This window comes from Strix aluco, chromosome 4, assembly GCF_031877795.1.
Source record: "Strix aluco isolate bStrAlu1 chromosome 4, bStrAlu1.hap1, whole genome shotgun sequence".
Classification (NCBI taxonomy): Eukaryota; Metazoa; Chordata; class Aves; order Strigiformes; family Strigidae; genus Strix; species Strix aluco.
The window spans coordinates 114,408,470-114,423,847 of NC_133934.1; the positions used below are offsets into that span (position 1 = coordinate 114,408,470).

At 41.2% G+C, this 15,378-nt stretch overlaps 1 protein-coding gene across 4 annotated transcripts; it reads left to right on the forward strand.

Annotated features, from left to right (window-relative positions):
• The first annotated feature begins 1,629 nt into the window (after positions 1 to 1,629).
• Positions 1,630 to 10,147, forward strand: LYSET (lysosomal enzyme trafficking factor). 4 transcript variants are annotated; one of them, XM_074824988.1, is made up of 2 exons: positions 1,630 to 1,731; positions 8,005 to 10,147. In XM_074824988.1, exon 2 carries the CDS (start codon positions 8,021 to 8,023, stop codon positions 8,414 to 8,416), a length of 396 nt encoding a protein of 131 aa, XP_074681089.1. In that variant the 5' UTR covers positions 1,630 to 1,731; positions 8,005 to 8,020; the 3' UTR covers positions 8,417 to 10,147. The 4 variants fall into 4 exon arrangements, with proteins under 4 accessions (XP_074681089.1, XP_074681087.1, XP_074681088.1 ...); XM_074824986.1 differs by lacking the exon at positions 1,630 to 1,731 and adding an exon at positions 1,738 to 5,935; XM_074824987.1 differs by lacking the exon at positions 1,630 to 1,731 and adding an exon at positions 5,944 to 6,799.
• The last annotated feature ends 5,231 nt before the right edge of the window (positions 10,148 to 15,378 follow it).

Consider the following 15,378-nt stretch of genomic DNA (forward strand, 5'->3'; position numbering starts at 1 on the left):
TGTTCTGAAAAAAAAAAGCTAAAGGCATTCTCTTTTCCCAATATAGCCCCTCTTAAGATTCACTGAAAAACCTTTCCCTTCTGGGAGTCTGCCCATCTGGAGCTGAGGGCAGATGCCCCGTGAGGCTTGGGTTTCCATGTGGGTTTTCTTTCTCCAATCAAAGCAGTGGTTCTTCAGTTTGTTTTTCTGTGCCCTACCTTTTAAGTACAAGGAAGAGATGGGAGCCTATCAGAGTCTAAAGAAACTCTTTCTTTCTGTCAGTTGTCCTCCTCCTCCATAAGCCAGCAAGTGAGCATTTTCAAGGAGCTCTATGCTTCATCCCTCACTCTTCAGCAGCTTAGCCTATATCTAGTCTAACCGTCTCGGTTTAAGGTTAGGTGTGATCTTCATAGGACCAGCACATGGGGTCATGCCCTGTTCTCTTCCTTTGTACCAGTTTTCTCCTTGGTATATGAACACATATGGACACTGTAGGGATCCCAGATCTCTAGCCAAGACTTTGGCTTAGAGTTAGGATTAAGAAGGAAAAAATCAAGGAACATGGTGTTCTTGATGAATCAAAAATCAGTGTCCTATAAAGTAGAAGGCAATGCTGCCTTGAGAGAAATGCTTCTGTACATAGATTCTCACTTCTTGGTTACTTGTCAATAATGAGAACCTACATACAACTATGTTAAATCTTTATCCACTCAAAGAACGCATGGTGCATTCTGTCCTTCAGCTTCTGCCTTCCATTTGGAAGCCCACCTAATTTTGGTTTGATAATTATCTCAGCTCTTTCTACCTTTGCTCTTTTATTTTAGCCAAAATCTAAGCCTAGCTGAAGACCTTCCCTTAATACAAAGTTATGAAAACTTTGTTTACGGCAAAGATTACAACTAACCCTTCTGTTCCCTATTGTCAGCCCTTGTTTGTCCTATGTACTTTGTCAGGATCATGAGTGCACTAATAGACCTTAACAGTCCCAACAAGATCCACCTGCCCCCCACCCATGGGCTCAGGAGCCCCATTTAAGTTGAACCCTGGACATTCAGCCCCAACCTGTGCTGTGCAAGTATGGGTCTCCAGCTCAGTGATGACTGTGTCTAGCTATGTTCATCTGGATCTGGACTTACAGACTGATTTCCCAGCTTGACCTCAATCTTTCCTTATCAGAATGTGCCTACAAGTGTAGTGCTAGGGCCTGAATAATAGGCCCCAAAACAAACTTGACCTCTAGATGAACCTCACAGCCAAACATTATCTGTTATTCGTATCTGCTAATTAGTAAAATCTGTATTAAAATTAGCATTTATTAATTAGTATCTGATCAATAATGAAATATGTGTGCTCACTAGGGAAAGATGTAGCTTAGGCAAAATGTAAGCAGCAGTGAGGATGAAATGTTGTGCGAATGTGTATCCAACTTTCCTTGTTTAGCAGTGTTCGAGGCTGAGAACCCAAGTGTTTAGCCTTGTTAGAAAATCCCTTGGTTCTCCCCCCTCCCCGAGCCCTGGCCAGGCTTTGGGTGGAATCCAACAGGAGGATGAAACCAGATGTTTCTGCTCAAAGAAAAGTGCAAGTCATTCTGACTTGCTGGTTTTTGGTATATAAGGCTGGACCCACTTGCAGCAACTTTGGATGCCTCACCTACAGGTGGATGCACTGGGTAGGACTTCCCACGTGCAGGGAAAGGCTCTCCAAATCCGCACTGTAACCGGGGCTCCCCAGCGTATGCGGATGTGGATGATGGTAACATATGCAAGTGATGACATATCTTTCTTAATTGCTATTCTCCCTGTCGTGTAGGTGCATTATCTTGTTTGTTCTTATTTTCTGTAATTAACTGTATGTAGTAATAATTAAGTGTACTATTCCGTATTTTTCTTATTGCTTATTTTCTGTATTACTTGGTTATATCCTTTAATTATTAACGGTAAAATAAGCCTACTCTTTTCACTCTGGTGTCTGAGTTTAATTGGCATCCTCAATCAGCAAAACAACCAGGCAATCACTAGGTTATGTTTGACCCTAGCTATCCTTGCTGGACCTGACCCTAACCTGTAAGTTGCCTTCCCAGCTTGACCTTGGACCTACCTCATTGTTTGCCTGATGATCCGGACTCTTGGCTGAATCTGGGGTGCTTTGCTCACTTTGCTCAGGTGCTGTGGAACTGGGTTCTGGCAGTGAGGCTCTGCCCTATTACTGTTACTGTGCTTGGCTCCTGCCCTTTATGGAGCAGCCAGCCCTCACTGCTCCTGATGCTTTTCTGTTTAACCTTCACGATAAATCCAGTATCTCTATACTTAGTTTCACAATTCCAACAGTAACTCACATGTCAAAACTAAGTGAAACTTTTTTTTAACACTACACAATCCCATGATTTACTCTAATTCTAGGCCTGAACATTAAATCTTAATTCCTTCTGATTCAACAGACTTCTATCTTCTCCTCTTTGCAACCTGAATATTATCCTTTTGAGTCTCACCAGGCGTATGTCCCCATTTCAATAGGGAGAATATGAGTTGTTCCCCGTTATTGTTATGAGGCCTGGTGATTGGAATTTAGCTTGAAACCCCTCTAAAGCTAAGAACAGATGCTTCTTGTTCCACTAATTTTGATATTACTTTTCCCCCCCTCGAAGGCTGCTGCTAAAAAACCCCAAACAAACCCTTAGCTGAGCTATTTGCTGTGTCCCTTCCTATACTGTGCCAAAGGTTAAGTATAATGTTGAATTTATGCAAAATGAGATCTAGTCCAAAGATACTACAAGTCACTCTGTCTGGTGTTATGCCTTAGCTTTCAAAGGCAGCTTGTGTTTGTTATAAACACTCCACAAATTTTTTAGATCTTTCTCTTCATAACCATAATTTCAGGCCTATGGTTAGCACAGAATAGCCATAAACCAAGCAGTTTAAATCCTGAACTATCCTTCCTTTCCAACACAAATCCTTCCAGAGGACAGATTTGCTAAGTAGGAATAAGCCCCACGTTTCACTCCTTTTTATTCAGAATCTTAAGTGCAACTGTGGGCTTTACACTTAGCATGTGTATCCACTGCCAAGTCATATATTCACACAGTCACATATTAATTCTGACTGAAACCCTTCTCTTTGACATCCAGGTTGGTACTTTAAAGAAAATAGGCTCTATGTGGTAGCTATTCCATTTCCCATCATTAACTCTAGCCCAAATATAAGAAAATGCAATAAAGCAATACTTGAGTAGAAGGGTATACAGGAGCTATGTTCACTTCTAGATCAACTGGGACGTCACCACCTGTAAGAAGAAAAAGAATGGCATTTAGTTGAGAGCAGTGCACCAGTGATAATTAGCTGTATGTAGTTATTCATACCTACATCTTTCATCAGAAGTACACTAACAATGTATTTAAACTTCATGAAAGATGGTGAAATCCTCATCCAACTGAAATCAAGTGCAAAACTTCTGAACTGGGAGTCGCGGTTTCATCAGCCTGCGAAAGATAGGCTTTGCCTGTGGTGTTGAGCACCATCTAGTGTCCTCACAGTAGTCAAGGAGATACACTTCTTGGAGCCTTTAGTTGAACGAGCATCAAAGCAAAGAAAAAAAAGAGCATGGCTTAAGGTGAAGTTGCTCTGTGCCAGGGAACTTATTTCTGACTTTCGTGGGCTCTCAACAGTGTCATTTTTCTCCAATGACATCTGCTGCACCGTGCATTTAGTCATTTGCTGTCCTGAATATAATCCAAACCACTAGCTTCTAACATTTTTCATTGAAACACCAAACGTAGCAGGATAAGCCATCGTAAATTTAATTTTGCGGCAGCTTTTATATACTGCCTCACAAGCATCTACTACATCCCCCAAGAAAAATGGCAGAAAATCCTACATGTATATATTTATTTACACCCAAACAAAAAATGTCATTGCTTTAGCATCTTTCATTTTTATTTGACATCCCCTTTCAAATTCTCTTTTAGCCTTCTTTTTAACTACAGATGGATGTGTGTCAACTGTGGTCACCACTGCTTCTCTATATAATTTTTGAGGACATAATTCAGTGTTGACTGACAATGAGTAAGTCATTCCCCACACTAACAGTTAATAGTCAAGGTTTTGACAAATCACACAGATTTGAAATCCACTTTGCTCATAGTTGATTCAAGTTGTGAAGCAGTTCAGAAAGAATTTTACAAGAGCTCCCAGCAGCAGTATGAGAAAACTACTGTTTTCTCATAATTCCAGAATATAACAATATATAGCAATTCATTTTAGATGTAATGCTATGCAGTTACTGAATTCTTTTAACTAACACAGGAAGTATGTGTTAAACAGTTACTGAATTTGGACAAATATTGAAATACCTTCTGCACAAGCAAACTTTCCAAACGTCATTGTGGTGCACATCAGTGAACTGTACACATCTGACCAAATCAGATTTTGTCAATTTAGATGATCTTTTGGCTTCATTGAGGATTTTTCCCTGCAACACATTCCCTAATAATTTAATTCAATGGAACCATGTCAGTAAGACATATTTATGTATAAAGATGTACTACTTTTTAAGTACATATACATCAGTTGTTGAAGACTGTTGCACACATAATAGTCTCCATTGGTATTTCCCTTAATGCATTTCACCCAGAACACAGCCAACTGCCAAAACACAACTGTTTTGAGTTTCCCCTCTGGAGTGTGAAACAAAGAAATTGACTCAACAGTAAAGTTTTTTACGGTTAAGCAGGTATTCTTTATTAGCAGCGCTGGGGTCACCCTGGGGATTCTCCACCATAAGGGCTCCCCCGAGTTAGTAAGGGACATCAGTTTACATACATAAAAATCGTACATATTAATGAGATTTCCTAGGAAGGGTTGTTTTATGATAATGAGTTCTCAGGAGCCATTTACATAAGTTGACACCCCTTTGAGCATGCATCCTAAGTTCTGTTGGGGGCCTTTGGTGGTTGAGGGAAGAAATAGTCATCCTCATGGTGTCTGCTAGTTGACCTTCTTTCCAGAGCATGTGCTGTCAAGTAAAGTCCAGGTGTCTTTGTCCTAAATCAGCAAAAATCATCCTTCTCATTACAGGGTCTCTGTATCCTTTTGAGTCCCTCCTATCTTAGTTCACACATTCCAGGAACTGTCCCAAGTGTCCACTGAAGATCTTGAGTCTCAGTTATCAATGATTTACATAGGAAGCCTAACGAGTGTCTTACTCCTACCTAAACAGACGAAGCCTAGGGAAAGTTAGGGAGTCTTGGGGAAACAAAGATACAAATGAAGCAAAACACAAGCAAAGCTTTCATATATCACAGTTTAGTCCTAATCAAGGACTGTCATGAATTCATTTGTTTGAGCTCTTTCAAGTGCCTGCGCAATTATAACAAACCCACTCGAACGGGTAGCGCGGGAAAAGGTGAGCGCTGCCTCAGGCCACTGGGGCACGGGCCCACCCACCAGGGCGCGCTGGAGGCCGACGCTCCGCGCTGCGGCTGGACTGCCTGAACTCGGCCTCTCCTCTACCACCCCAGGAAGCAGCACTGGCACTGAAACGACGGCGGCTCGGGGCCAGCAACCACAGCCGCTGTAGCCGGAGAAGGGTTTTATTAACGGTTTTCCCTTATTCAAGGGAGACGAGCAGCGCCACGGGAACGCGGCCATTTTGGGCGAGGCCAAGCACGCCACAGAGGGGCGCCCGCCCGAGCCAAGATGGCCGCCGGCCAACCCGCCCCGCCCCGCCCGGGCCGGCCCCGCCCCCGCCTCGGCTCGGATGCAGACGGGCGCGCACCGGAAGTGGTTCTCCCCATGCCGGAAGTGCCGCGGTTCCGGAGCGGTGGCCGGGCGGCGATGGCAGCGGGCCGGCAGCGGCGTGGCGGGCCGGCGGCACCCTCCGCCTCCCGGCGCGGCGACGCGGGCTGAGGGGAGCGGGCCGCCTGCCGCCGCCCTCCCGCTCCCTCCTTCTCCGCTGGAGGAAGGTAAGGGGCTGCCGGCGTCGGTGAAGGAGCTGTTGCGGCGGAGCGCTTCTCGCCCGGAGCGGGGGTCTGAGCGCTGCGGGCGTTGCCAGCGGCCGGTTTGCGCGGCCTGTTGCGGGAGGAGAGCCCCGGAGCACCCGCGGAATGGTGGTGGGCGTCTGCGATAACCATCGCGGGTGTCTCCGAAAGCTGCAAGTAAAAATAGTGTCTCGAAACGGAAAATAGCAATGAGAAAACTCTAAGCGTTATTTCTGCCTCTTTCGGTGTAACCCAGAGCTAAGGCTTCTCTTCTGGCTACTGTTGCCTAACAAGGGCAGGATTAAAACCAGCTAATGTTTACTTTCTTAAATTTTCTGCAATTTTAATAGTGTTTGTGTTTTCAATATGTGCATTACTTCTGAAGATTTATTTTCTCGGAAGGCGACTTGTTAGCCATCTCTAAAATGCCTAACTACCAGAAAAAAACGGGCAGTGACTTAGCTATTGGGTAAACTTGGACTCTGGAACTTAAGTTTTTATCCAGTAGACTAACAACTTCTTACATAAATTTTTCAGTTGCCCTCCTACAAGTATTAACTTGGTGTATTAAAGGGACACATACTGTTATGTAGAAGAATAAGGTAAACAACAAATTGCTGTCACAGATGTAAGTAATGGCATTCTCGGGTATTTACTGTCACTATGTGTTTGACTCTTTTAGCCACCATAAATGCAGTAGTGTGAGGGCCAGAACAGCTCCAGGGCTACCCTGATCAGATTCTGTCACGTCAGGATTGAGGATATCCTTCAGCTATGGAAAACCAGGAAGTCTTTCAAGATCGCTCACCAGACAGATTAGTCTGCCTTTAGGAAGGGGCATTTAGAAAGGTGTAGTGATTTTTTTTTTTTTTATCATTATGGTAAACTCTCTCATGCTTCCATTAATAATTGTTGTTCTGTATGCAGATATCATCCTTAAATAAGCATTTCTGCCTAGTATTTTTAAAGCCTGATGTATTTTCTTAAAACAGTACTGCATAAATTGATTTCACTCCACTCTTAAAAAAAGATAGAAAATGTAAAACCCCAGCAGTCTGAAAAAGCATATTTGTTGGGAGAACTCTAACCAGCTGCAGTGAAGCAGTGATTCTCCCTGCCCTGCGCAAGGGCCCTTTTCAGGGAAGGTGGTGACGACTTCTTGGTTTGAGTGGAGGTACTTCAGCTAGAGGGTTTGTGACTGGTTTGTAGAGTGTTTCAAGTCACGTAGGCCCATACAGCCAGCCAGAGGTCTTAAAGCAGCTAAAGTCAAGCCCAGTAGTGTCTGTGGTGCTTCAATAATTTGTGCTGCTTCTGAAAATGCCAGTTGACTGGTGTCTGGTTTGTTCTGCACAGAGTCAGTTACTAGTACGGGTGTTCAATTTCTTTCCTCCAGAAGGCATACTGCAACTGTTCACACAGGTAGAGCAGAAATACTGTTAGGTGCAAGTAATATGCTTATAGTATCCTCATGTGTGCAAATGGGTACAAATACATACCATTAGTACGTGTCTTCTCATGTTCAAATTGAAAACATCCTTTTATATGGTTCGTAGATGGGCACTCATCTGTAGCTTAATAAAACTGAATGTTGCTACACTGCAAACAAGCAGTGATGCTCCTGTTACTGGCTGGCTAGCAGCGTGTTTGTCTTGCAGACATCAAAGACCTTTACAAACTTTCTGTATTTATAGAAAGTCTTATATTATCCCCACCCTGCGGCTAGAGGCACTTCTGACAAATGGGGTAAGTAACTTACCCAATTCATGACTTCTGTTTTATTCACTCAGTACTTGACTTTAGCCTAGTATAACTTTGATAGCTAGCAGACCCTAAACTAGCCAGAGCCCTTACATTAGCCATTAGCCTGTTGCTGGCATAGTAGTATGATTTTCTCTGATGTAGAGACAACTCAGGTCTTCAGAAATGGCTACGTGTGCTGTTTTTACTAATGCGTAATGAAAAGTTATAAAAAGTTAACTTAGGAAAACCAAGATTCATCTGTGTCCCCACTTTCTCCAAGCTGTACTGAAGGTGTACGTTGCCTTTTGTTCCAGGTGCAGAGCATGGAGAATGATGAACTTCCGCCAGAGGATGGGATGGATTGGTGTGGGGTTGTACTTGTTAGCAAGTGCTGCAGCTTTTTATTACGTCTTTGAAATCAATGAGACTTACAACAAACTAGCACTGGAGCACATTCAGCAACACCCCAAGGAACCACAGGAAGGAACCACATGGACGCACTCCTTAAAAGTACGACTGCTATCCTTGCCTTTTTGGCTGTGGACTATAATATTTTTAATACCATATTTACAGATGTTCTTGTTCCTCTATTCCTGTACAAGAGCTGACCCCAAAACTGTTGGGTATTGCATCATTCCTATCTGCTTGGCTGTTATTTGCAATCGTCATCAAACATTTGTGAAGGCCTCTAATCAGATCAGTAGATTACAACTGATTGACACTTAACTCAATTTCTAGTTTCTGTAGCTGTTTTGGAGCAATTGCATATGCCTGATCTAATCACAAGACTGAAGTTCTGAGTGAAGGCTGGAAAGAGCCTTTTCTTTCAAACTGTTAAGCAATGAAGAGAGTGACTGTTTTCTATTTAAAAAAAAAAAAAAAGTAACTACAAAGGTTTTTAAATATGGGTCTATCAGAATGGCCAGAGTGGGAGAGCCCTATGTGACACTTGATGGAAGTATTCCTCATTTTGCCTTAATGATGCAAAATTGCAACACTCCATCTGAAACATCCTGTGGGGAAATAAGTTTCTGGTCCATGACTTTACTCCTCTGTGCAAAAAAGTGATTTCCTATGTTTTCCCTTGAAGTAAAAATCAATTAAAAGGTACCTCTTTTGTGGTAAATGTAAAAGGAAGAAAAATCAGAACATGATTATAAAAGCTGCACTTAACACAATTCTTTGCTTTTTCTTTTTTAAGTAATTAATATCTACATCAGTGTTTGTTTCTAATGAAGTTTTTTTAAAAATAAATTTAGATATAAATATAGGAAGCAAAGAATAAAGTTTGTGCAAACCTTTAAAGGGGCAAAGGTACTTTTTTTTTTTTTCTGTGGTAGCATACTGTTTTTCATTGACCACAAAAGTACCATGTTGTAGTAGTGAGGAGTGGCATGGGCCTGGAGGTTGTGCTTTAAACTCTTTTCCTATGATGTCGAAAGCAGCTTATGCTGTCATTGTAGTCTGCACAAAACTTTATTTGCATTTCCTTCTATCTGTAGAAATGTCCTTTGATAAAATTACAAGTGATTGGAATTTACTACCATTCTAATTTCACTCTGAACATGATGCAAAACCATGTTCTGGAAGCACGGAATTGGGTATTAGGTAAACTTTGAATTTGGGAAAGTTAACTGGTATTAGGCTGGGGGGGTGCTACAGACAAGTTGTAAGACAGATAACCATGTTTCTTCCAGAAATTAGAAGTAATAGACCTTTTTATTCTTGCAATGAATGCAAATTTCTTCAGTCATACTGAAATTCCACTGAGATTTCTTACCATAGTTTCAACTTCTATTTTGGCATAGCATTTAATTCTAACTACTGGATTGTGTGTTTTGAATAATATCGAACCTGTTCTTTCTTCTTGTCCTCTTTTCTTTTTAGAATAACTAAATTTTTGAGCCAGCCATGATGGAAGTAACCTTCCAAATGTGAAAACAGTGCAAAATACACTCTTCAAAATCAGTAGGCCCAAAACAATCATGAACTAAACTCCTCGATGATAATTTCAGTTGTATGTGATTGTCAGTACCTAATCATCACAAATGTTAATCCATTTCTGACTACTTTAAGGGAATCCTGGAGAATATCAGCTTTCTCTTGCTTTAGAAAGAGAACACTATTTTCAGTGTTGCTGTGTTTAAGCATGGCAGTTACAACACCTTAAACTTTCTGTTTGCATTTGGAGATGTTTTGAGACACTGGTTTCAAATGCCAGCATTGGTGCTAGGACCTGAAAACAATGTAGCCTTTACAAGAAAGTTTTAAGTTCTAAGTGCAATATGAAAAGGAGGGAGCTGCCATCTTAGTATGCTGGAGTAAGAATAAAGTATAAACTCTTGAGTTGTAGTATCTTGGGGAGTCAGATCTTTTAAGTTGTGTTGTTTCCTAACTTTAAAAATCACCATCCTATTTATCTATAAAATAAAAACTTTTCAATGTTTGTAAACAGAAGTCTGTTAATGCAGATGCATATCAATGCCTTTTTTTTTACATATGTTTGTTGCTAGGTAGCAGTCCTTGCAGTCAGCTGCTGCAGTTTACTATCCTGTCCTTTCTTCAGTGTGTATGTTTGGTTGATCTTTTTTGTTGTCCTTTTATGTTCTGTACCCCAATTACATGTCTGTAGCCTGAAGTTTTGGGGCTGGATGGATGAAACTTAATCCCTTTGTCATTTCTCTACCTTTGTGTAACAGGGAGATACCTCTGGCTGGACTATGTTGTTAACTCGATACTGTACTTTTTAAAATGAGTAGTTATGTTGTGTCTAGATGGAGTTATTTAAAGAACAACAACATAAGAGGAAGCATCAAAAATAGAAAATTATAGGGAGAACTGCCTAAGTTTCTGTTGTGCAAGCATGTGGCCATTAGCAAATTCATCAGCGTGCCTGATGTGATGAGCCAAGCTGTCTGGATGTGGAGCACGTGCTGGGCGCAGTGGTGACTTACAGAACAGAGGTTTGTGTTTGTAGACTTTTCCATCAGAAGCCTGTTCTTGGATTAAAGCTGTTGACAAGTGTGAGCTTTACACCTAACTACCGAAAGACACACTATCTAATTCAAGCAAATTCTATTTCTGTGAGGATTTGCACTTGAGGTGGAAAGCAGCAATGGAGAGAATTAATATAAACTACTAATGTAGCACATAGGAATACTGAGCAACAGGAGTAGGCGAAGAGGAAAGCTAGCTCCACTGGTGCTTCCAGCATTTTTGACACCACTGTAACATCAACAGGTGAAGTCTTACCCACAGAGTAAGTAAAGGAAAGACTATAAAAATTAATGATTACATTGTTTTTCACTGTAGTCTTTTAAAAGAAGTAGTGAAATAACTTTAAGCTTGGTTATCCTGGAGATCTGTAGATAGTGTCAGGGCTAATGAGTTTTCAGTCACAGAAGATAACTGCCTATAACACAAATTGACATCATCTGCAAGCTTATGGGATAATCAAGCTTAAAGAAGTTTTACAACCTCTTTAAAGACTACAGTACTTCTCAATTAGTTCTTGATAGTAAATGGCAGATAATAGCCCAAATCAGTTTCTACAGAAAGGGCACTGATAAATGATGTGAGACTAGCTTATATTAGAACTTGCTCATACAGATCTGGTTAGTTCTTTTCACTGAGTGGACAGAAAAGATGAATTGCTACAACTTCCACTTAGGGCTGGGAAAGCTGCTTTTACTCATGCTCTTTTAACTTAAAATGAGTTAGCTCAGACCTGATCTTGAAGAGCTTTCTAAAGCCAAAGCTATAATAATAGAGGCAGTAATGAAGTCCTTGGAAGATTGCTAACCTCTGCCAGCTTAGTGATCATTCAGAGCTTTAATTTTCTGCCAAGAAAGAGAGTAGTTGTAACATGAGGATGATTATTTTCACGGCTGTGTCACCTACCCTGGATTTCTTTTTATTGTGTTTGTGTCACAAGATAAAGCTTTGTCAGGCTGCTTGAGCATCACTCTTGGGCAGTTTGAGTGTTAGTTTCATTAGCTGCTTGACCTTCACCTGACAGTCCCTTCCTGTTTTAGGAAAATGTCTGCCACATTTTTTGAAGTGCTGCTGAGCCTGTTCTTCACTTCCTCCTGTGGGAGAGCAGGTCCAATGAAGAGCATAACTTCAGGCTGCAGCCCTTCAAATTTGGACAGAAGTAAGGTGCAATAAAATGTGTTCCTTCTGATGCATGTTTCTTCCAGCAATGAAGTAGAACTGCAAGCTTTGTTTCTTTTTTAATTAAAAACATGAGGATTGACTTATCCTTAGAACAAAACTTTCCAGTTTATGCAGGATACCTATTAACTCCCCCTATTTTCTTTTGCCTGGTCCATTGTCTTAAAAGGATGCTCTCTAGTTTATAAATCTATTTGTTTCTAAAAAATGCTGCTTTTTGTGTGCCAGTCTTGGATGAGGCCCTCTTTTCTACATATGACCTAATGCATGAAAGCAGTTTAATAACTTTATCAGGTAGTTAATTTGTAAGAACTGACTCATCTTAGCTCTCCTTAAAGCTAGCCCTATGGTACAGGTTTCTTCTGGAAAGAAAGAACATGCTACAGCCACAACAAGGTACTCCTGCTCAACTCTCAGTCCTCAAAGCCCATGAGTAGCCCAGTAAGTTTTGGCTAGTGGATGTGCCCAGAACCACTGCTCGGTTGTTTACACTGCTGAGTGTTAACCTTGTTACCATATATTAAGCCCCGTGATACGTTATTATGTCCGAACTGCCAGATTACTGTGTATTTTAGAGAGAATCTAGTATGTGTAGTAGCTTGTTCATAAATTAACTTTTAAGATAGAATGGGTGGGAATTACACAGGGGCTGCAATTGGTGAGTCACATTCAAACCCTTTTAATGAAAATGATGAGAGTGAATCTCTCTCCTAGGAGCTAGGAAAGGTCTTGCACTTTTAGACAATGCCATGATTATCAGGCATAATGGGATCATCCCCTTTCCCTCACAGAACCATCTGAGTGTTTAATATCATACTTGTGATTTCAAACCTTTTTTTTTAAAACAGAGCACTGCAACCTGTTAAATTCCTTTGTGACTTTAGCCTCAAAATTGTTTGAACCAGCAAATTCAGTATTTTAAAGCAGTAACAATAGAGTATGTCATATAATCTCAGTCTATGTGAAGGAGACTTGCTTTGACATTTTTGCTGTTTTGTTTTGCAACTAGTAAAAGTAGTTGATTCTCATCTAAATACAACCAAGAACATAATTCAGTATCACTTCAGCTCTCTTAATTCAGTAGAAACATACAAGCATTCTTCCCCCTTGATTGGTAAGGAAATCCATCTAGCCCCCTCTGGCTACTAAAGCTAAGTTCTATTAGTAAGAAAAACTATGCTAAACTAAGTGCAGATGTGGTGAACTGGCGTTGTTCTGTGCCAGGCTGAAGTCTAGTTAAGGTACAAAAGCACTAGCATGTCTCCAAGATGAAGAGTATGCCGTCTTCCGTCAAGGCTTATCTACTCTATCTCAAATGCAGGGGCCACAGCTGATTTATGGCATGCATAAAGCTTCATCCCTTAGGACAGCTTTGTAAAAGTCATTGCAGACTTTTGCTATATTCTCCACACACATAAACCTTAGGTTTTTCTGTCTTCACAAAATTTTGGAGGCTCTCTCATAGGCATGGAAGAACTTGTATGCTTTTCTGACTTGTTTGCTTGGAAAAAGGGTGCCATGACCAGTGAGCAACACCAGCTGGTTCTCTCTGTTGCCCCCTGTACCTTTTCCTGGTTGTTTGGCTAGGAGGACAGTACAGGAAGCAGGAGACTGCAGTCCTTCTGGGGGAGGAAGGGGGTCCCTAGAAGGATTCCAGAACACAGCTGTAGGGTAGGTCCTAAAACAGATTGGGGGGGGGGGGGGGGAATACTTATCTACGCATAGTTAAGTTTTCAGGGCCTAGTTACCTTGTAGCAATTCTCAGAAAAATAAAGTTCTCTGTTGAGTTAGGGCACTTCTGTCACAAGCAAACTGTTTTAGAATTATATAAGGCCCCATGAAACTCCAGTACACTTTTCGTTGTTCAAAAGCTTTTGTGGACACAATAAGGACTAGAAATGGTTCTTTAAAGGCAAAAATTTGAGTGGTGATTCTTGACCCAGTGCTCATTGATACCTTCTGGAGCTCAGGTACAGTGGTTACTGTGTCCAGGTTGACTAAAGGTAAGTATCCCATTACTGGAGTATTACCTGCATTTACTCCCACACTAATAAAGTTAGGGTTTGTTGCTTTAGACCAGAGGTTTACAGCCCATGATGTGCCAGTGGACTATATATACAAAATTTGTATATAAAGGCCACAAATCCATGCCTAATGTTAAATGTTGCTTTTTAGCCATTCCACAGTTCATACCATTGTGGAATGTTGGAGGACTGTAGTCTGGAGGAGAGGGTGGGAGCAAAGAAAAAAAAATGCTGCTCCTCAGATGTAGCTCTACAGCAAGCTTTCAGAGCTGCAGAACAGAGCTCATAAAAGATGTCATCACTTTAGCACGGGTCATATGAAGGAGCCCTTCTGATACATTTATCAGGCTCGGATTTTTGTACTAAGTCTTGCCTTTGCCATTTTGATAAGCCACTTCCTTCAGTGCCACTTCCTTCAATAAATTATCTACCCTAAAACACCATTTTATCACTTTAAGATTTTGCAGGCTGACAAGAGATCAGAGTTAATTTGTGTAATTTTCTCAACCCTAGGGCCTCAGCAACTAAAGCTCCCTAATGTTCAGAGTTGGTCTTTTCTCCTCAGTTATGCCTCTGTAATATCTGCTAACAGAATAGTGAGTGTGTGAATTTCTTAGAATAAGAGTAGATAAAGATGTCAGAACTATGTTTGCTGGATGTCTTTTCCAACTCCCCCTCCCATTTCAAACAAATGCAGATAATTTTGTGGTCATAAAAGTTCATCATTTATTCCAATACTTTGTCCTCCATACACAAGTCTCAAGATTTGCTTAGTTTCCATAATACATAAACTATGCCAGTGGAACACATGAAAAAAAAAAAAAAAAAAAGCTTTACACACTATTAAATCTGTTAATTTCTGCTAGAGAAGACTCTCAGGCTGTACAATAAGCTCTATGGACTGGCTGTCAATGTTTTATGCCTGTTCACAGAAGCATGCACCAAAAAACTGGGAATTCAAGTAACATATGAGAAGCATCTGTTACTTAATGCCATTGCACATGTTGCATTATCATCAAAAGAATGAACAAGCTACCTTAGCAGAGAGATTGGGTTATGCTGATTTACAGCCAAGAACTGTTATACATAATGTACTCATAGATGTTACTCAAATATTTATACTTTCTCCCCTTCTAAAATAAACTACAGCAACCAGCTGTGGCAGGTGCACCCACCCTGATGAAGATGGGGCTTCCTGGCCGTTGAGATATAGCGGCTGCTGATTCCTTCTTCATGCCCTTGTTCTCAGGACTTTATGGTAACTGGAGCCCTCGGCCGGTAAGAGTGAGACTGACCACAGGTCAGATTCGGCTGGGGTATAAATGGAGTCCCCTGGGGGAGCCATTTCGAGCCAGTCCTCTTTGGGGCAGCAGAGTCGAGGACTCTCCCCTTGGGTCAGGGCACTGCCCAAGAAAACTCCTTGAGGCTGAGAGCCCTCACTTTTAGGTGAGTGATTGTGCATTTTGGATTGTCATTAAATCCTAGGAATTC